We start from the raw sequence: 22287 nt of genomic DNA on the forward strand, positions 1-22287 counted from the left end.
GGTCCTTGGGGTCACACAGCTCTTAATGACTTGGGCCCACTAGACTGACTTCAGTCTCACAGCCCCCAAAAGGAAACCGTCAAAAGCACTTGCTTCTGAGCCATTGTCTGCATGTAAGTGGCAATTCCCTGCTGTTGAAGGGGCTTTTCCTTCCTAACAGGCTTTAGCTCTCCCTGGTGATAGTTTTTTAACCCTCAGGACAGATGCAGGTGACTATGGTGATGGGCTGCTTCTAATACCAGCCCTTTCATTCTTAAGACTAATGTCTTTTCCCTGGATATTCCTCCCTGACAGATGCTTGCTGCTGTTCAAGAAGAGGGGGAAAACACAAGCCCTTAACCCCAGGAAATACTCCCCTCCCTAAGTCACCCCCAAACGCACATCCTTGCCTTCCTGCCCTGCCCAGTAAGGGCATGAATAAAATCCTGGCCCTGAAAGCACTTAAGCTAGGTGGGAAGAGCTACAAGATTTGCATAGGGAAACTGAGGCACAGGCAGGAAAATTCACTCATTCGAGTCAGCCGTGAAGCACTATGTAGGGACCTATTTTACTTCACAGCAAGACTCTCTTCTGAGAGGAATCTGCACATCCTTGTGTGATGTGCAAATAAGCACACATGCAATATATATCTGTTTTTCTTCCCTCTCTTTATGACTGAATAATGACACAATCTTTATTCCATGGAAGTTTTACTGCTGCTGTTTATTGCCCCCTGGAAACAGCATGACAACAGCCCACGGCTCCTCCACAGCAACTCGCAAAGGTCTCCTGAGCAGAGAATTACGCCCGTCGGACGCAATAAACAGCAGGAACAGTAGAGTGACTAAGCACCAAAGATCCTGCATTTGTGTAGAAACTATGAGAAGGAGGAAAGGATGCCCTGGAGGACAGATAGTGCCTTAGGAAAAAAGTTTCCAGCATGTTCTAAAAAGGAAGGTTTCCACACATAAGACAGGCCAAATTGGAACCTCATCCCACCCTTGAACTTGCCTGTGGTCTTGGGTAAAGCTCCCATGCCAGGCATGAAGGCCAGGAGAGCCAGCAGCATGGTGTCCCAGATCCTCCCCACCTACCCCTGGAGCAGCAAGGAAGGGCATTCAAGCTTGCTGTGACCCCACTGGAAGAGTTGGTGGCCATTGTTTCCCCTGCTCCCAGCCACCACCTGCCCCAGCACAGTGGCCACGTCATGGGTCTCGGATCAGACTCCCTGCACAAGAGGGTGCATGGGGCAAGGTGGGCTTAGCTCACTGTGGGACCAGCTTTTGCCACCTGCAGGGCATGGTGTTGTGGTACCCACAGTAACTCTGGGAATGGGCCTGGGTCTCATGAGACCCAGAGGAAGACCACAAGCTGCCAGGACTGCAGCAATGACTGTGCTTATGTACATTATGACAATGCGGAGCTGCTGCTGACATATGCTAAGTGAAGCCCATGGCTGGAGTCCCAGTCATCCAGACAAAAGGCAGAGCAGGCAGACCTCTTCCTTGGGATGCTGCTTTTTCAGTTACATGGTGGCACTACACAGAGGAGAAGAGTTTCCTCTAGACACACCAGCTGACTCTAAAATTGGAAAATCACAGAATTGTCCCAGAGTACCCTGAGATGTAGCCTCCCCCTGACCTCCCTGATGTGGTTTGGGTGTGTGATATCAGGAAAGCTTGCATAGGCAGATGGTGTCTCCTTTATCTGAAGCCATCATGTGCTGGGACTCTGCTACTGAGCTCACACCTGTCCAGCTCTGATGCCTTTTGGGGAGCCCTCATTTAGGCTGATAAGGATCAAAACCATGAGGGATCTCAGCAAAGAAAACTGCCCACCCAGTCTCTTTTCTCTGACACAGAGCTGCTCCTGCAGTGCCATCGGCAATATGTGCTCCTACGAAATTGCTGTCCCAATGAAATCCTGACACACACATGAAAAAAAATTGATCTCCATTTATTGTCTTCCCACATCCCTCCTGCACCCCCACCCCCCTTTTCCAAGCCACTGAAGATCTCTCTGCTTGCAACTGCAGCTCTCCCCTTTCCTTCCTACTACCCTGCTATCCATCCCTCCTCTGGTCATCTCACATTGCCTCCAACCCTTTGCTCACGTTCTGCTTTGTGGCAAAAAGGAGATTAATATATCAAATAAAAATAACACAAAGGGATTTAGCACAGACACAAGATGCCAGGGTGACAGTCAGGATGCTGGAGCCATCTGCCAAGCCCAGACTCCACACCACTGGCAAAGCTGCTCTGCTGCCGGGTGCATCGAGGGCTCCCAAGTGAAAAGCACAGGAGTCCTCAGCTTGAGCTGAGCTCTGTGGCTGAAAGCAGAGACAGATGCACATCATCTGTGGATCAGGCCGAGAGGGGGACTCTTAACACACACTGATTATTGATATTTCATGGTCCTGACGTCCAGCAACCACACTGAGAAGAGACACAGGAGTTTGTTTTTCAGGTTTGCATTTAACCACGCCCCTTCTCACTGAATGTGAAAGCCAAGGCGAATCACAGATCACTGTGGAGTTCTTTGCTCACTAGGCTTGGGTCAAGACCCTGATTTTGTCATTCAGTCTGTATCAGCTGTAACAATTTCTACTCTACTCTGACCCAAGATGGTTCTGAACCATCGACTACAGGCAAAGCAAAGTCCAGTGGTTGCTGAGTCTCTCACCTATGAAATCATTAGGATAATCTCCATCTAAAGCATTGAACTTTTTCAGCAATCCTGTTTTCTCTTCTAGTAACTAAGCCTCAAGAACTCCTGACCCACCAGGTATTTGCAAAGTGGCATGCATTCAAAATGCACTTCTTTTATAGCAGTGGTGTTATCACATAGTGAGCTTGTTCCTGGAATGAGCATTACTTAGGACTTGTCAATACTTTAATCTGATTTATACAAGCTGTGTTCTCGCTCTCTCCCCTCTTCGCTCAAATAAGCACTAATAAGTTCTCAACCTGGACAAATTCCAGGTAGTGGGATCAGTACCTGGCAATATATCAGCTGTGTTGCTGAAATCGAGGATGAAGCAGGGACAATTGAAAAGGTTTCTCCCGTTTGTTTTTAATTCTGCTTGCAAATAGCTTGGTGCCTGTCTGAAGTATGACTGTCCTATAGGAATACACTTCATTTCATATATTACTGTGCACCAATTAAGTAATTAATGAAAGTCTGGAAAATCTATAAAAAAAGTTGGTTGCATCCACAGGGAACATTAATTCTGCACGGTGTCACAACCATGAATAAAACCTGACAGCATGTGCAAATTCAGAGGGAACTACCTGTTCTGCTGTTAAGAGATCAAGTCCAGGGGCTGCATCAAACGGTTTTCAAGACCTGGTCTTTAACTTGTCTGTGGACTGGGAAATATTTTCAGGACATACAGGGGTTAGTTTTTGTCCTCCAGGACTCAGCTGTCACTTTACAACCATATGATGTATTCAACATTGCTAGACACGAATGTCACTGCTTTTAGCCTCAAATTCTGTCAGCATGATATTGTGGTGTGATGCAGTCAGTCAGCATCTTGATTTGTGCATTGCTTCACAATTTGCTCTGGAAGGGCTTAGGGTCCAATTCTGCAAACAGTTCTGCAAATGAGAAAAGTCATCTCCACCACTGCTTCCAGGCCTGAGCCTTTCATATCCAGCAAGCAGCATTCTTAGAGCACGGGGCAGAACCACGCATCCTGGCAAAAATGTACAGAAAAGGTGGCCGCTTCCAAACTTTACTTGACCTCAGAGGCAACGCTTGATTTCTCTGTGTTACAGTGAATCCAGATGGACAACAGAGAAAGAAACAAGGGACTTGCTGAAAACCCAACTGCTGCTTCTGAGCTTGGATTTTCCAGGTCAATACATTTTAAAAAATTTTCCACTGATAGAAAACTTCACCCTTCCACATTCAGTCTTAAATCTAGCTCCTGCAAGATAATTTTAAAAGGAATCTGCTGCCCGTTAAAAGAGGAGACCCACTCCCAATCCATACTTCTGCAATGTCTTTTGATTCGAGGCCACCCCATAGCAATGAACAGAGCTTCATCACCATCCCTCTAGACAGTGTTTGTGAGGGTCTAAATAGCAAAGGTGAGTTTTGTAGTATGGACATCTGTTTTCTAGGACCTTGATCAAGAATTATAAACTCATTTCACATACACCAGTGAACAGCTGCCAGAGAGCAACAGCTTTCAACCCTCATCAACCTGAACTAAATGCAGGCCAGGAAGTTACTGGCAGAGACTCCCAATTCATCAACAACTTCTAAAGTATTTCTGTCCTCAGCAATACCAGAATAATCTCAGATTAATACATTAAATCATGAATCCAGAAAGTTAACATATCAGCAAACAAATATATTTGTATATGCACAAATACATATACATTTATAAACTCAGTGTGCATACTGTCTGTGTATGTGTGCACCCTCACATGACAAGAGATCCACTCAGACAACTCTTGCACTTTTCTCCTTTCCTAATACAGGAGCTATGGAGCAACCACTGAAGCTGAAAGATGGAAAATGTCAAACAGACCACCAGGAATAACTTTTGTTGCAACGTATGATCAGCAAGTGAAATATATTGCCTCAAGATATCACCCAGGATTAAACTATGCATTTTATAGTGGACAACTATGTGATAACCCCATGATCTACCGCCTAAAACATGGATCTGTTCCCCAGTACAGACAAAAGAAAGGATTCAGTGGACAACCATGCTGAATGGGATGAGTAGTTCCTTTATTTTTTTATAATGAAGCTAAATCTCATAATCTTTTACTATTGTAGCTCTTGTGCTTTTTAATCCTTTTTACTAGACAAAAATATTCCCCAAACCACTAGTTTCTCAAGTCCCAGAAGTTACAAGTGAGCTTAGACAAACTTTTCCAGCCCTCAAACCATGAGATGAGCAAACTTGCTGTGGATCCTTCATGAACCTTTCTCAGGATGAAGCAAGACTTGTCCTCATGATGTTACACAAAACTAATTTCCCAGATCAAATGCCTGTTTGTAATTGAATTTGGACATATTCGACTACATGACAAACACTAAACCCACTGCTTGTTGTACAATGTATAATGTCTATGTCTAGTTATAGCCCCACTGGGGAAGGGACAACTCTTTATTCACCTGTAAAGAACCCTCCATACCTGTGCCACCATAGGAATAAAAAAATACTACTTGCACTACCAGTCCCTTGAGCTATTCATGCCCCTTCCCTTCTCCCCCATCACCCTATATTAAGCCTTTTAAAGCCAAACGTGGCTGTAAATCTTTCCAAATGCTAGAGGAACATTTTGCTAAAGCATTATCCATCTTAACATCATGTCAGATTTCTGAATGAGAATGACTTCTTCAGTGGGAACAGGCCTATAACTTAAACTGCTTCTCATTTCCTGAAGCACTGGAATTGTGCTGCTCCCTAATGTTACTTTATTAAGATGCGATTTGTCATCATATTGCTGAAAACAAGATAAAATGCAGGCTAATTAAATTCCTTATTTAACTTGATGAGCATCTGCTTTCTGTAGTCACATTCTTTTAAACAGAACCTTTGTAGCTGTTTCTCAGGATCTGGCTATCACGATTTTTACTGTGATCAGATTGGGGAAATACCCTGCCTAAATAAAGGCACGTGCATTCCCAGTGCCCATGACCCCTGTTATTTAGAATAAGAGACGAACAGCACCACCAGGCAGACTGCAGCAGCGCCTTGCAAGCAGGCTGCCCTGACACTTCAAGAGCACTCCCTGTTGTGGAGTAATTGTTATCCCATGGAGCCCAGTGGAAGTCACGGAGACAAGCTGGTAGGAAAATACTGCAGCTGACAGCAAATGTTTTCTAGATCAGGCTGCCACACAAAATATAACAAACAAATCACCTTGTGACTCCCCACTTCTGTAGCAGATGAGACTCCCAACATTAAGAAGAATCATCTGCTAAAGGAGAAGGCTTACCAAGCTTAAGCACGCACTTCAAGTTAAGCATGTCCTTAACTTCCCTGTTTGCCAAGGCCAGATTTTGGCTCACTTCCCATGCACTGCATTCAGGAAGGTTTCTAAGACTAAAGCAACCTTCCTGCATCATTGGTTGAGTGAAGACTGAGGGCAAAAGAAAGTCCTGTGCTAAGTCCGCATTCCTAACTAAAGCAGTGGTCTTATGCTGCTCCCATCCAAGTCACAGCAGAGCATGGCAAACAGCTGTTTCAGAACCCACTGTAAGCTCAGGGCTTTTAGGAAAGTCTTGGGCATGCCGCAACCCTGGGTCTATCTCTTGGAAGCCCCCCTGGCATCAGACTTGTATCCCACGTAAGTCCAGAGCTGCTCTGCCAACTCCACCTGATCTGGAATACGCTTTGAGATCCTCCAAGGAGTGATGCCACTCTTGTGCAAGGGCAAAGGACCATTAATATTACATGGGTGGTTAATTATTTAACATCAGTGACCTCTGATGCTTCTGCTTAAAGGATTTCTCTGCATCTCTGTGTCTCATGCACCAGGGAGAGAAAGGGCAGAGAACTGTGGCTAGCTTTAACAAACAGGATCTCAGAAGTTGGCTTCACATCAATACTAAGGCCATAGGATTAGCTGTTTATCCTGAACTTGAAAAAAACAGGCCAGTAATTTAAACTCTAGAACAGAACTGGGAATGCAACTTTGGTTTGTTTAGCCTGGTTTCCTAATGTAATAACACTCACCCAGTTAAATCCTCTGTGTGCACACAAGCTTTTCCTTCTAACTTTGCACCCTTCTTCCAGTTCAACTGTTTTTTACCAAGATAAAGCTCTGTTCAGTATCTGGACCCAGTTGTGTAGAGCAGAGGCATGTGCTCTGCCCTGATCTTAAGCATGCTATGAGACACTGGAGAGTCCGCATTGCCAATGCCCTCACTGCAGCTGGATCACAGCTCATGTTGTGTTAAATGCTGGCAACACAGAAGCTTTGGAAGCATTGTTTGCATCTCAGTGTTGATATGGGGGTTTATTTTCTCTTTTAAATCTTTGTTCTGGGTGCCAACGAACTGCCCAACACACCTGTGCTGCACTGCATAAAAGATCAAGAGTCAGCTCAGCTTTGCAGCAGCTCTCTGTGAGTCTGGCAGTGGCCTGGCAGTGGCCTGGCAGCGAAGCGGAGGCCTTGTGCTGTGCAGACCATTGCTCTGGACTGGAGCTGTGGAGAGGAATCCAGCCAAGAGGGACAGAAGGCAGAAAAGAGACTCTGCAATCTGTTGGAGGGGTTGTACTATAAACAAGAGCAGGAAGGCTTCAGCATGCCAGGGAAGAACAAGCTGCATAGATAAAAGAGGCTGCTTAAAAAGAGTGGAGAGTGACTAATTTTCCTTGCACCGGGTGGCCAAAGAGCAGGGAAAAAGAAGTGGTCTTCACTGAGCTGGCAGTCAGAGGAGGGGAGCAACCTTCTCATGCTGGAAAAGCTTACAGAAAAGTCTCTGCAGGTCCTCTTTTGTCAGAGTTTCAAGGGCAGCTGGATTCAGAAAACTCCAAATTTTGTTTTTGGTGCTACAAAGATGCTCAGTGAAAGGGCCTGATTCAGCGGTGGTAGCTGGGCTGTCCAATGGGCCAGCACGCCACAGTCCCTGATATGCCTTGATGGCAGAGTGGAAGCAGAGGGCATTAATAGCTGTCCAAGAAAAGAAATCCAAGAACTGGTGGGGGTGGGGTGGGGGGTGTAGGGTCAGCATGCCCCCAAACCCAAGCACCCACTGGCCCTCCAAGCCCGGGGTCCTGGTTCCGCATTAGGAAGCTTAGACCCCACTGAGGACTGAAACCAGAGCAGAGGAAGCACAACCGTGCCACCTACAGAGTACAGGTGTTGTAAAAAGTGTTCAGGTCAGACCCTAGAAGCCCACAAGAAAGGGCTGCTTCAAACAGAAGTCAGGGGCCTTTCTCTGACTCTCCTGCCCCAAGACCTTCTCTGAAGAGATGACCTGTATGTCCCCAGTCCAGCCACTTGACTGGTTTTAGCTGGGAAGGAACTGACAAGGCTCATGAGCATGGGATTAATTTATTTTAGAAGATGCAACTACAAGTTGTCCACAGCTGGTCAAAAACTGGCACATTTGGGCACTGGTAATGGTGTCTCTGAGCTCAGTGTGGGCTACCAAAACCCTCCAAGAAGCTGAGGCATCTGAGGGCTGTTAGCCTGTGCTGCTTTCCAGTTGCCTGCTGGATGGCCTTGCTACACACAGCAGCTCTGCATGCAGCTCAGCTCCAGCAGAGAGTGCAGGCTGGCCATACATCCAGGATGAAGGCAGCCAGCTCTGTCCATGTGGAGAACCACCAAGGTGTGTTGGCAAGGCAGTGGAGTGGGGCGAATACATTCAATATGTAGCAGAACCTCTCAAAAGCAGCTCAAAACCCCTCAGAGGACATTCCATGAGATTTCAGAATAGCTCTGGGGTGTTGGGTCACTCGTATATTGGGTATTAGCAGCTGATCACACAAGATGTACAACACAGGCAGTTCGGTCCTCATTTGGAAGCCAGCAGTCAGGACCAGCCAGCCCAGCCCATGAAAGAACATTTAGAGCACAATCCAAGTGATGGAAAGATCCTGGTAAGAACAGCACTGAGAACCCCATTTCCTTATATTTTTTCACTGATGGGAGCATTTCTCTGGTAGTGTGTGAACCATTTCCTCTGCAGCAGAGCTGGGGTGTGCTAACGCTCCCAGTCCTCCCAGGATTTTTGTAGTGCATCTCTGTTCCCTGACCCAGTATGTGGAGAGTGAGTCCAAGCCTCTGCTGGAAGCATGTTCTGACTGAAAGGACACCTGGAGTGCTACCAGCAAACTGCCCGCAAATGGCCTTTCATTTTGTAGGTCTGTTCTCTGCATGGCTGGGCTGTTCCTTGTGCCTTGCTGAAGTTGTGCCATATGGAGCAAATGCTTCAACGTCTGTCTGTGTGTCTGCCTGACCGTGCAACCCTAGAACTCTCCGCAAATGATGTTCCACTCTCAGCATTTTCACAAGTTGGGGACAGTCCCCAGATAAGGGCTTTTCTCCACTTTTCCCAAGGTGGTGTTTGGTTTTTTTCCCCCTAATCTCCCAAAGCATAAGGAGCCATCACCAGAGACCTGGAACTGGATGGCTGCTGGCAGGGAGAAGGTGGCTGCAAACAGTTGCAGGGTTATGCTCTGCCTGTTCTCTCTCTGTTTCCCCCATATGTGACACTGGGATCTGATTTAGCTTTAGGCAGTTAAAAGTGTGACAAGAACAAGAAAAAAAAGGTGTCTCATTCATTCCATTCTCTCTCTGCTGCGTAGCCAGCTGGAGTCTGCTGGCTTGCAAAGGAAGAAAGAGCAATGGCAGAGGATCTCAACAGAGTCCACAGGGCTGAGCAACTTTGCCTAGCAAACCCACTGAGCAGTGAGGGGGCCTGGAATCTGGAAAACGGTTTGACTTTTTTCTTAAGAGAAGCTGGGACAAAACCCTGGACCAGACCTCTCCACAGCCCTGTGGTTTTCTTTCAAACTGATGTGCTTGCGAGCACCTGAGTGCACATGGCGCGCTCACGTCTGTGCGTGTGCACTCCCAGTATTGTGCTGTGCGTTGAGTCGCACTTCGTTCTTGCTGCTTGCCTTGTTTTTCTTGGGCTGACAAGCTCCTGACTAACGGCAGTCACTGCTGCTTAATCAGGAAGCAATTTAAGGATAACCTTTTCTAATTAACCAGCAGAGAGAAGAATGAATACATTGTGAAGCCAGCTGGCTTCGGTGTCCCCAGCCAAAGGGTCTGTCAGGTGGGAGAAAATGGCATCTGGAGACAGGGATGGCGGCTCCAGACTTGCTACTGGGTAGGGTAGTGAAAGTCAGAGATGGGAGGGGGTTACGGTGCTCCCCAGGGCCTCTTCTCTGCTTTCTCCCCAGGTATCGCTCTGGGCATGCACATAGGGATTACAGCTATCCAGAAAGGGTGGCTTATCGTGTATAATCAAGCCCCACGTATAATCAAAACCCTGGGAGATCCTTTTATTCAGAACTCTGATGCAATTACAATTAATTATCTTATTATGAAGGTGTTCACAGAATCGTGGAACAGCGCAGGTTGGAAGGGACCTTGAAAGATCATCTGGTTCAGTCTTTTGTGGGAAAGGGACCCTAGATGAGATTACCTAGCACTCTGTCCAATAGCACCTTGAAAACTAGTGATGGGGACCCCACAATTTCCCTGGGGAGGTTGTTCCAGTGATTGTTCTCAATGTAAAAAATTTCTTTTTTACATCAAGATGAAACCTCTTCCAGTGCAACTTGTTGAACAGCATGGGGCCCAGCATCAACCCCTGAGGGACCCCACTTATGACAAGCTGCCAGCCTGAATAAAACGCACTGATCATGGCCTTCTGCATGTGGCCTGTGAACCAATTTCCTACCCATCCCACAGACCACTCTCTATCTGGCCAGTTCATGCAGGAGGAGGCTGTGGGAAACAGGGTTGAACACTTCGCTGAAGTTCAGGTAAACAACATCCACTGTTCTCTCCATGTTCATGGAATATGTTATTTTTTTGTAGAAGGTGACCAGGTTAGTCTGGCATGATTTGCCTTTGGTGAATATATGCTGGCTTTTCCCAATCACCTGCTTAATTTGGTTTAATTCCTAGGAAGACTCATTCTACTAGTACTTTCCCAGGGACTGAAGTGACACTAATGGGCCTGTAGTTTCTTCCTTGGCCCTCTTTTGATCCCTGCTTGTAGATAGCTCTGATGTTTGCCCTCTTCTACTTGCCAGGGTCATCCCCTCATCTCCACCACTGTTCAAAGATTACAGACAGCAGCCTTGCACCAATGTCAGCCACTGCTCTCAGCAATCTGGTGCACATTCCCTCCTCGCTAACGGCAACAGTTTTCATCCTTTCTAATGTACTACCTCCACTTTTTATTCCCCACTCATCGTCACCCATTTCAAAGCCATGCACACCAGCATGCCAGGCCCCACAGACCAGGGGCTGCTGGTGAGGGAGCTCTGCCCCTGCCATGCAGCACTATGTGCCGTCTAGGACAAAGCCTCAGCCCGTGGCCGACAGCAGGGTCCTTGCACTAAGTATTTGGGCCCGGCATGAACCCTGGCAAGACGGTGGCGGCGGCAGCTCGTAACCCGCCGACTCCTACAGCGAGACCGCGCAGTTCTCAGAGCCCCTAAGATGGCGCTGCCGTGAGGGGAAGACTAATTTCCCAGCGTGCCGAGCGCCCCGCGCGCCGTTTTGTGTTTCCCGTCATGCAGCGCACCGCTGGCCATTTGGTGCCGCCGGGCGGTGCCGCGGGATGTGCTGGGAGCTGTAGTCCGCGCGGCGGCGGCCTCTGCCAGCTGGTGGGTGTGCGGGCCTGCGGCGGGGAGCGGCTGGGCCGGGGCTGAGCCCGGCGCCGGGGCTCAGAGCCGGCCCAGGGCGGACTGTGGTGGGGTCCTCGGGGGGCGAGGAGGGACTGAGGCCTGCGGCCCTTGAGCCCCAGCGGCGTGCGGTAGTGCTGGGACCCTGTGGGGTGGTGGGTGGGCTTTTAGGACGGCGGGGGACCCCCAGCCTGCGGCGCGGGAGGGAGCTCAGTGGAGTTTGGGACGGGGAGCCTGGTGCCTGGGAGAGGAGTGGCGCGGGGAACGAGCCTCTATTTTTTACAGGTTGGTGAGGAGCGTGGGTCTGTGAGCGCTGGACCAGGCGGGCAGCCCCCGGGGCTGGTAGGGGAGTAGGTGGCGTAAGGCCAGCTCCTGGGAGGTGTGGGGAGGTGGGTCCTCGCTTTTATCGGAAGGCCCTTGACTTGCGAGTGGACCTTTCTCAAGGCAGGAGCTGATTTTGCCCTTTGGGGTTTCACTATGCATCTGCTACATGCTGTGAGATGCCCGAGAACTGGAAGGTGATTAGGAAAGATGGGGTGTCATCCCATCATTGCCGCTAGGTACCAGAAATACGAAATGTGTCCATGCAAGACTATGCAGAGATGTATTGCTTTGCATGCATTTGCCTTTGCAGGGTTGGCTCTGCGGTGCAGGTTGTCCCTGTGCTTGGCTATTTTATCAGTTCTGTTTGGATTTGCAGAGCAGAGTGCTCAGAATGGTGGTGGAGTAGCGGTTTTCTCCTTTTTCTTTATGTTTTATCTATGTGGGACTGGCACTCAGTCCCAGCAGTGGTTGTCTGCTTGCTATTAATGGCTCAGTGCTGGTCTGACAGCTTTGCTGTACTACTAAGTTTTTGTGTAGAATCAGTTACAGTAATACTGAGTTATCAATGCAATAACTATTTTGGGGGCAACAGAGTTGAAACTTACTTCCTCTCTCTGTTGTGGTTTTTTTTTTTTTTTAGGCTGCCCTCCCTTCCTGTAAAGAAGCAGGTACCTCTGTGATTCAGATTTATTGTTTGAATTGTTGAAGATGTCATCAGGCCTTACAGAGGAACAAAAGAGAAGAATTGAAGAAAACCGCCAGATTGCTTTGGCTAGGAGAGCAGAGAGGCTAGCAGCCCAGAGAGCTGGGCAGGTGGGGATTGCTGGACCTCAGGTGAAAGAACAGAGTCCAGGCAGTCAGGGGAACTTGAAGGAAGAAAACAATAATGTCAGGTTCATTGGCCAGCACCAACAGAATCCAAATAGTCCTGCGGACCAGAAGAGCTATCTTCAGAAAGATTATAATCATTACACTGCAAACCAACAGATGGCTGGCTCACATGGAGAGCAGCAAAAGAATTGTTCAGAGGACTCAGAACAAGCAAGTGGCATTAAGCAGTTCCCTACAACAATCCCAAATTCTCTGAGTTATTCCCATAAACATTACATGGATGTTGGTGGCCAAGAACATGGACGACAAGCTTTAATTAATCTTGGTACATTCCAGCAGCCCAAATGCTATCCAGCTTTCAAAAACCCTATAGAACCATCTCATCCTAGATTAATTGATAATGAGCACCCTGACAGTAGTAAAGATTTACAAAGTCAGAACAAATCTACCATAAAATATGTTTCACCACCAAGCAGCACCACCCCGACTGATTCAGAAACACTGATGAACACAAGCAGACCAACGGAAAGAGAAGGGGGAGGTGGTGCCTCTCAGGCTAGTGGTAGGATGCAGAAGCTGACCAGCTCTGCTGGTGCAGGTGCTACCTTTCAAGCTACATTTTGCAAGAAAGCAAATAGTATTACAAAAGGAAAATGTGTGAAATATGGGGAAGACAGATTCCAGGTCGAAATAGGGTATAATGCTGAACTTATTGCTGTGTTTAAGAAGATACCAAGCAAAAGCTATGGTAAGAATTGATTGTTTGCTGTTATCTCTTTTTTACATTGGATCGAAGTTTCATTGTCTGCTGGAACTGTAGTTGCTATATGCTTTTAGCAGTGCAGCTATTAATGGGGGACTAAAGTAAAGACATCTGAAATTGGAAGCAAATTCCAGGCATAAATAGCCCAAGTTTTGATTTAGCCAAGAAGTCAGAAACACTGCTTTATGAACAGTGCTCTAAGAAGTTTAGTGATGGCAGCTGGTCAGTCTTTTGGGACTGCAGGAAGAGAAGTTACTCATAAATTGGTACAGGAAAATGGGTCACTTCAGCTGTAGTTCAGAGTTGATCAGCTGATTCTGTTAACTCTTGCTGAGAGCAGTGGAGTTTCCACCTTTTGGCTTGCTTCTGATCATTTCTCCTGCCTTTATTTGTTATAGTCTACGTTTGTTTCCCTGTCATGTGTTGCTGTTCCCTATGAACAGTTGCTGCATTCTTCTTGTCTTAGTATTGATGTGCCCTATGGCTTTTTTGGTGTCATGTAGCTGTAAACTTGGGTATACTGTTTTTTCAGATGTGTGTCATAAAGTTTGTATGACTAGATTGAATTCTGTTTTGCATCCTGTGAACATTGCACACGATCACTTTTTTTTTCTACCTCAAATGATGGTATGCTCTGCCCTATTTTAGATCCTGCTATGAAAAAATGGAATTTCAGCATGGAAGATTACAGCAGTTTCAGTAAGTAAATGGGCTGTTGAATGACAAAAAAGAATCCAGATCTTGACCCTCTTCTCCTGTCTTCCATAATTATTATTTAGCTTTGTTATTGTCTGGAGTAATAAAAGTAGTGCTACTTAAATGTAATGCCCATCTTTTAGGCACCTAGCTCATAACATTCTTCTGACACTCTGTGGTTGAATAGAAATAACTTAATTTTTCACGTACCGCTCTGAGGTTTTTCAGCAACCAACAAGCCTGGTAACGGGAGAAATACCTGCTGTGCAGTACTTCATATGAATTAGCACTGAGAACTGAGTGTGTTATGCCTAATTTCTAGGTCTGTTCATGTATTTTCTTTTTAAACAGCTCATCATTTTTTCTTCTTTGTTTCTTCTTCTTTATGTTTTCTCCTGTTAATTTTAGGGGTCAGAAAACGAAAAGGGGTAATTTTCTAGGGCTTTGAGTGAGACTGAAAAATGGATTTACCTTGTTTTGGCATAACAAGGATGGGTTTACCTCCCCCCCCCCCCCCCCCCCCCCATCATTTTTTTCTGGAAAGATTTAGAGGTGAGAGAGGCAAACACTTCAGGTAAGATTTTCAAAAGCACATTGTATTGAAGTGAGCGATAAATCACTATTGATTTCAGTGGGAACAGAATTAGGCCTGTGTTGAGCACTTTGAAAAACCCACAGTTCAGTGCTGGTATTTTAGCTCCTCATGTGGGTTGCCACACATTTATAATTTAAATGCTGCTGGTTTGCTTGAAGTGTATGAAGTACAGATGAGAGCAGAGAGTCTGCACCAAGGAGCTTGCAACAAATGAAAAAGATAGTTTTTAGAAATCATTTGTTTTTTTCCTTAAAGCTATCAAATAGATGAGTTCTTTGTGGAAAGCTTCTGTTGACGTGAAGACAATGTGATCAACATTGAGCGGCAATATTGGGGAAAAATACCATGAGAAAAGGGAAGTGACTTAAAAGGCCCTTGGTTTGAAGTCTTGTAAGTGTAAAAACAATGATTTTAAAACTTCCCACTGTTAATTTTGTTCTTATGAATAATGGTGTCCTGTATTATGTTTCTTTGTACTATAAATTAAACGTGCAGTCCAGCCTAGAACCAGATGCTGAAATGAGAGTAAAATACAAGGGTTTTTTTCCAATTTCTTTCAGTATTAATTGTAGAGGTAAGATCTAACTGCAAAGCTAAAACAGTATCACGTGAAATCTTCTGCTTGGTGCATTGTGAGAAAGTCTAAATTGGTGGTTTGTTAGTGCTCTACTTGAAAAATTACTTTCATTTAATGCTCTTAAAGTTTTTCTTTGGAGTAGAAATCTCAAATCCTTGGGCTTATTCTGGAAGTCACTTACTGTTTTAAAATAAAGTTGGATGAAATCCAAGTGGTTTATATATTAGCTGGTAGGAAGAAAGTGTCTGAATTTCTTTCTTTCTCCCTCTTCTTCCCTTTTCAAATCTTAAATACTGAGCTTAAATTTTGTACGTTTTTGTTGCATATCAGTAAGCTGGACTATTTAAAAAGAAGCAGGGTGGATCATGATGTGCAGCTCAACGCTCAAAGGACAGAATTCACCTGGATCTACTCTAAACGGCTGCTGGATAGGGGAGGTTACCTCTCTACAAATACATAGAGGCAGAATGTGCTTAGTGGTCCCCTGCTCTTGAGTCTAATGGATTCTGGAGATGTTCATGAATCTGTGTTACTGTAGTACCTGAACTGGAGTCTTAGGGATGAACTTAGCTACTTTGGTGCTGTAAAAACACAAGAGAAAATGGTTCTTATTCCTTAATCATCACAGTCAGCTATAATAATAAAAGCAACATAAAAGCAACATGTGGGTATAGATTAGCAGAGAGACCCAGGGAAAAGTGGAATGTTTGTTAGTGTGGATAGCTGTGGTCTCAGGCTAACAGCTGTAAAATGCTGTGTCTCTTCTCTCCTCATGTCCTGGCATCATTACAGAGGTAGTTGCTAGTGGTTAGTAAGATAGGAGCGCAGATGTCTTAACTGTAAGACACAGTAGAATAAAGGGTGATGGACTTAAATTGTAATAAAGGGGATTCAGGGGTCTGGACTAGCTTCCTTCCTGATAGCCTTCCTACAGTATTGTGAGTATACAGCATTCCTCAGAGATGAGATGGCGTATCAGACATTGACACGAGGCAGATATTTTTAGATCTTTTTCCTTTGCTGTTTGCAGAAGCACCTTCCCATCTTTTCAGGCACGTGCTATTGATCACCATGCCCCTGTTGCTGTGACTTTTTAAGTGAAAATGCTGTATGGTTGTGTACAATTTACTGCTGAATGTGGTTTTGCAGGTTGCTTGCCCTGGCCTAGTGAGCCATATTTTGGGATTGCTGATGAGAGGGAGCCTAATGCAGTGACAGTGCTGGACAAACACTTGTTCATCTACTGTCATGTTCCCTCTGTCCCTGCTGTATTCTCAGTGGAAAATCCCACCAACCTGCCCCTCCAGGCCATCACTCTCTCTATTCTTTGTCCCTGTGAGTGAAAGTAGGGTATCATCATTCCTTTTAAACTTGAAGATCCATCGAGTGTTTGTCATCCTCTTGTTCTTTCTCTTCCCAAAGCATCCTGTGCATCTTCAGTTTGTGTTCTTTGCTATTAACGCTTTCTCTGTATCTCTTGCTTTTCTCCTTAGTGGAAGCAGCAAGTCAACTTTCATCAGTAATTCTGGTGCCGCTGGAAGGAGAAAACGCAGTTGACTTGGCATCAAGCTCTCATTTCATTGGCAGTAGGGTTGATATGAAATCCCTCTTGAAGATGTGTAAGAACTGGAAGAAACCCTCAGCCCTTTTCAAGGGGAAGTGCATGCTGATCTCTCGCTTGCGGTTCGAGGTTGATATTGGGTATTCTGCTGAAGTGATTAGTGTGTTCAAACAGATGAATTCCAGGAATTATGGTGAGTCTCTGGTTGTTTCTGCTTTATTCTAATGACATTGTTGGGGCTGCTCTTGGAGTGCTATGGATACTTCAGAGGAGAGAGATAGTGAGACTACATCCCTCTGAAAGAGCATGAGAGGATGTACTTTGGTGAAGATTTTGAGAGCTCCTGTAGTTCTGTTACAGTGCTGTATCCGTGTCCTGCACTTTGCTTGGTGGCTGAACATGGCTTCTTCTGGGCCTGTTAGCCAAGGTGGTATTTCAGGACTCGGTATAATTATGTTTACTTTTGAGGTGGGATGTGCTGATAATTTGCCATCAGTACAGAGACCATGCATAAGTTCTTGCCTTTGTTGTCAAATGCAGCTAGGCATTCTTGTATTGCTCCTTCTTTACTGTGGTGTATGATTGCAACTGCCTGCACAGATTGAGTTTACCAGCAGCTTTACTGATGTTTTTGAGGGAAGTGGAGCTGTTTTTTATGTTGGCATTCAGATTTCAACGGTAAACATCAGTTTTTCCCACTTGTAAGGTGGGAAATGAGACACAGAGTGATGAGATGACCTGCACAGTATCACAGCACATCAGTGACAGCATGAGGAACAAATCCTGGAGCTCTTGTTCTTTGGGCAGAGCCCCACCTGGTTCATGTGTCTTCAGGTAACTCTGAATTGACTCTGCCTTTCCTGGAAGTTGTAGGCAAGTGCTACCTGGAGATAAACCTGCCAGGCAGTCATGTTACATTTTGGGTATTCATGAATTGGTGAATTTACTCTGTCCTGTCCTGAGAACATTCTCCGTAGGGTACAGAGGTAAAATCGAAAGTGATTGTCTTACTGACTGAAGTCAGAATTTGTTGGTTAACAAATACGAACCTTCACACACATTCTTCATCCCTTCTTGCAGTGAAGAGAAAGTAGTTGCCAAAATCCTTAGGCAGGTGGGTTCATTATAATGGTTCATTGACCTTGGCTTGCTCTGGTGATACCACTTCTAGACGTGTGCTCATACTTCGAAGACTTCTTCAAACTGTTTGCTTAACCTGAAAGCAAACAGAGAATTGATTGCTGAACAAGGTAAGAATTCTTTTAAAGCAGTTCAGAAATGCAGAGGATATTGATGGATAGTGATGTTCTTACAGAGAATTCAGTCTTTTAAAAAAGTCTTCCAGCAGTGTTTGTTGTAACTATTGCAGATATGAACACCAGAAAGTGGAATTTCCTGCTGGAGGACTATCCCAAACTAAGTGAGTATCAGTGTTTTTCTGGCTAGGGCTATTTTCTGCTGAATTAATTCTGACTTCATTTCTTGGGCTAAGCCTTTTCACTTTGGGGAGATAAGTTGCTAACAAACTATGAAGCAGGTGTCTTCCTGTTTTGTCAGATATTTACATTGCCCAGGCTCAAAACTCTGCAAATGTGTGTTATTCATGGCAGTCCTTTAGGGGCCCGTTGAAAAAGTCTTGTTTTGTCAGATTCTGCACTGAATTTCTGTGCTGTTTCTTAGAGCACATGGATGTATTTACTATCACAAGGTTATTGCTTGTAATGTACAGCAGCTCTACTTGAACTGAGGAGGTGCAGGAGAATGGATTCCTCTGTTCCCACTTGCCACATTTGAGGAGGTCAGCATGCTGGCTGCCAAGGCTTCCTGTCCTTACAGAAATTCTGTCTTACTGACTCTTTATCTGTGCTGTTCTTATCCTCAGTGGCAGCCTGCCTTGCTCCCTTTTGTGTGTATATCAATTTATAAACTGGCACAGCCACCCCTTGCTCAGAAAACAAACATATATCAGGCTGTTTTACTTCACATTCTCTTAAGTAGTGTGCATGGTGTTAAGCTATTTCATTTCACACCCAGAAAATTTCATTTTTCAGGTCAGAGTGCTTGGTTTTCAAGTGAACTGATGATTTCTGTAACAACCAGTTCCTCCACTAGCTGATTTTGTTCAGCGTCGTATTTTACTGCTGGTTAAAAAGCCTTTCGGTCAGCACACAACTGTTAACTTTTTAATTGATGTACAAGGCAGGTTAGAATTCAGGTTCCATAGCTGAGTTGATTTTGAGGCAAAGAAGATGATCTGTTTGTTTCTTTTGCAGAAGTGTGTAAATCTGCTCGAAGCAGAGGCGTTCTTCTTGGAGCAGAATTTCATACTCTACTAAAATACTTTGGTACTGGTTGATGAAAGCTTAAAAAAAAGCTTAGCAAAAAATCTTTTTAAGAGAGCATCATATTTTCTCTTCCAAGTGGACTCTAAGCACATAGTGTTGCTACAGTGTTCGCTGCTTGGTAGAAGCTGGCCTAGTAGACTTCTGCCTTTATGCACGTGTGTAATGCTGGTGAGTCACTGAACTGAAATGTAGAACTGTGGTTTGTGGTGTTTTGCTTTTTTTTAAAAAAAAAAATATGGATGACACTGCAGAATAATCCAGTCTCAGCAACATGCCCCTAGCACATCTGCTTCTTAGGTTTTTTTGTGTTAAGTTTGGAATGCTTTGAGATGAATAGCATTATGCAAGTCTTAAGTGTTACAATTATATTAATCATCACAGTTGGCCTGCAGTGTTTGCCTTGGTACTCAGGCAAGTGTATGTGGCTGTGGAATTTGATTGGGTAAGCTTCAAAAAGATAATAAGCAAGGTGCTCTGCACACATCCTTAGAAAGCGTTACTGAGTTTCAGAGCTCCCGAGCTGTTCAGAGTAGTTTTTGTACAACATGGGCTCATGTTTCTAGGGGATACCGAAGCACATCTGATAACTGAGTATCTGTATGCTCCTATGATGCATGTCTTAATAACAATAATAATGGTTGTAGGGCTGAAAGCCACATGGTGGAGCCTTGTAGGAATGCCACATCTTGAAAACAAGTGAGTGTGTCTTGGTGGAAACTATTATGAAACTCCAGGATTGGGATGTTAACGGGCCCTGATTTCAGTGAGAGCTGATGATCTCTCACAATTTGCAAAGAGAGCCTTTTGGATGTTGAAAGGGTCTGATCCTGTGTCACATGCTAGGCAGTCTGAACAAACACATCATATTCCAGACTGTCACTCTCTCAGCCATGCTGGCTGGCAGTTGTGTACATTGCATGAAGTATTCAGAATCCCACAGATTTGAGGAAAGCGGGGTGGGGGTGGGGTGGAATTTCTATAAATCTGCTTGCAGGGTGTAATTTGTGAGGGCATTTGAGGCTTCTAGCACGTGCCTTTCTGAGGAACAGCATTCGCTTTGTGCCTGTTCATTTACCTACGTCAAGATAAAAAAAAAAGAAAAGAATTTTTAAAAGCTGGTTGCCATTTCCAGCAGAGATAGCTGGGAACTGTTTGTAGAGGTTAATGTCTCTTTGCCTCGTTGCTCAGTCATCTTTATATAAAGGTCACTTCAGTAAAAAATGTCTGTTGGATGAATCATGCTGGTGGCAGATATATCTTAATCACTCTCCCAGCTCATGTACGGAACAATAGCAACAGAATTATCAGTGAGCAAATTGTAGCAATTATGCTAACACATAGCTCAGTCTGTGAGTGTAATAACAAGCTTGTGCTGTACTTCGGGTGGAAAGAGTTCCTGCTATTGAAGAAGAATAAATTAAACTGGAGAGTTTAAAAAGTTTGGTTGTTGCCCAACCACAAATGGAAATCTTTTCATATGTATATTTTTTGGAATTGCTTTCCCCCTTCATATGGCAGGGGTCCATCCTGCAGCTTTTTTTCTTGGAGATAACTGAAATAAACCTAACTGAATTCTGGAGGTGCATTTACTGCTGGTGTAGTGAGTTCTTATTTCAGTTACTTTTGCAAACAGAGTTGGTTTATGTCTTCCTGACTTCATACACAAACCAACCACTAAATAAAAAAAATAAATTAATAATTGCTTCCTGCAATAAAGGATCTGTGCACATGCATTTGTGTTCCTAGTGTAGAGGTGTCTTTTGTTTCTCAGTCAGTGGTCAAAGATTATTAAACATGTTTTCCTAGTCCCAGCTCACTGCATGTTTTAAATTGGTATTTGTTTTCATAGAAATTTATTATTGGATTAAGAAGAAATACTTCTATCTTTTTGTAATGGGATAGAGAGGCTGCTGGAGGGGACTGAAATAAGGTTGTCTAGGAGGAGAATTGCCCTGACACTTTGCTTGTAGTGATGCGTGGGTTGAAAAAATGAAGGCTCCAAGGTCTTTGCTTAGTGGAGGCTGGGGATCCCTTTAGTTTGACCAGGAAGGTTTTATGCTGCAGATAAAGTTGAGAAGCTTCATGGGTGAAATGACAGTAGTGATGAGGGACTCAAGTGGCTGCCTGTGGGCTTGTTCTGGCCTGCAAGCTACTTTTGTCCAGGAGAACAGCAGTGCGTACCAGCTGAGCAGGGAGTTGCCATTGGGACCATGTCCCTGAAGGATGGCTGTCAGAGTGCTGCTGATGGTGGTACTAGAGCTGTTCCTTGGAGTCCTGGGGTACTTCCTGTTTTCTTATACAAACATGGTGAATGAGGGGTGATAAAGCAGAGACAGAGCCAAACCTGTGTGAATTTGGGGAACAGGAGGAGAAGAGAGTTTTCAAAGCTGAAGATGTATATTCTTTAGGTAATTGTGCCTCAGGTCACTCCTGATCACTCAGGGATGATAGACCTCAGGGGTGTTTAATGCAGAATCCCAAGATCAAGATAAAGATGCCCCTGGTTTCTAAGCTTCAAAAGCTCTTTTGTTCAAATCCATACTTTTATTTCTGAGTAGAGTGTGCCCTAAGCTGCCCTCAGTGTGAATAATCCAGCTCCAGCTGTATTAGTAGCAATCATCTCTAAATGATGGCATCAGACTTTTAGTTTTTTATAACCAAGTCTAAACGCGAGGGGAGGAGATGTGATTCATCATGTAGTTCTGAAATAGACTACAGGAAAGAGGGCAGGCCAACACCTGTGCATGATGCAGTGGTTTCTTGAGCTGTTTTAGGATAGGAAATATTACTGTTAATGAGGTTGAGGGTTGTGCCCTGACATCTGTAATGTAAGTGGTGTGTATGTTGCCCCATCTGATAATAAACTGCTCTGTTCTTTGCAGTGGAAGTGTTACAGAGCCTTGTGTCAGTAGAAGTGGAGCCACTGCCCGAAGCAGTAATACAAACCTTTGCTGCTCAAATACAGAGATCTACATCACAGACAGACATTCCTGATGCTGACCTTTCAGCAGTGGACTCCAAAATTGTGAAGAGCCTCATGCCCTTTCAGCGGGAAGGTGTGAAGTATGTCCTTTTTGCATGGTGTTAAGAGATAGTCCTTGCCTAGAATTGTGTACTTTATATTGGTGTCCAGGCTGCATCCTCTCCCGTGGAAGGCTCCACATTTCTCCAGGGTCTTGGTCGGTCATGCTCTGGCACTCTGAGCTCTTGGTTGTTTGGTATGGTATGGTTTGTTTTGTTGGGGGTTTTTTTGTGGATTTTTTTTGAGC

At 44.9% G+C, this 22287-nt stretch overlaps 1 protein-coding gene across 4 annotated transcripts in view; it reads left to right on the plus strand.

Annotated features, from left to right (window-relative positions):
• Positions 1 to 11211: 11211 nt before the first annotated feature.
• The window catches only part of SMARCAL1 (SWI/SNF related, matrix associated, actin dependent regulator of chromatin, subfamily a like 1), a 43642-nt gene continuing 32566 nt past the window's right edge, over positions 11212 to 22287 (plus strand). For 2 of the 4 annotated variants that reach the window (XM_037397276.1, XM_037397272.1), the window contains exons 1-6: positions 11212 to 11308; positions 12291 to 13229; positions 13893 to 13943; positions 16606 to 16866; positions 18043 to 18093; positions 21901 to 22081. In XM_037397276.1, coding sequence (XP_037253173.1) covers positions 12359 to 13229; positions 13893 to 13943; positions 16606 to 16866; positions 18043 to 18093; positions 21901 to 22081 — 1415 coding nt within the window. In that variant the 5' untranslated portion in view covers positions 11212 to 11308; positions 12291 to 12358. Of the gene's footprint in view, positions 11309 to 11339; positions 11458 to 11485; positions 11616 to 12290; positions 13230 to 13892; positions 13944 to 16605; positions 16867 to 18042; positions 18094 to 21900; positions 22082 to 22287 lie in introns of those variants that run through there. The other 2 variants (XM_037397275.1, XM_037397273.1) reach the window with 2 other exon arrangements.

Source organism: Falco rusticolus, chromosome 8 (assembly GCF_015220075.1).
Source record: "Falco rusticolus isolate bFalRus1 chromosome 8, bFalRus1.pri, whole genome shotgun sequence".
NCBI classification, from domain to species: domain Eukaryota; kingdom Metazoa; phylum Chordata; class Aves; order Falconiformes; family Falconidae; genus Falco; species Falco rusticolus.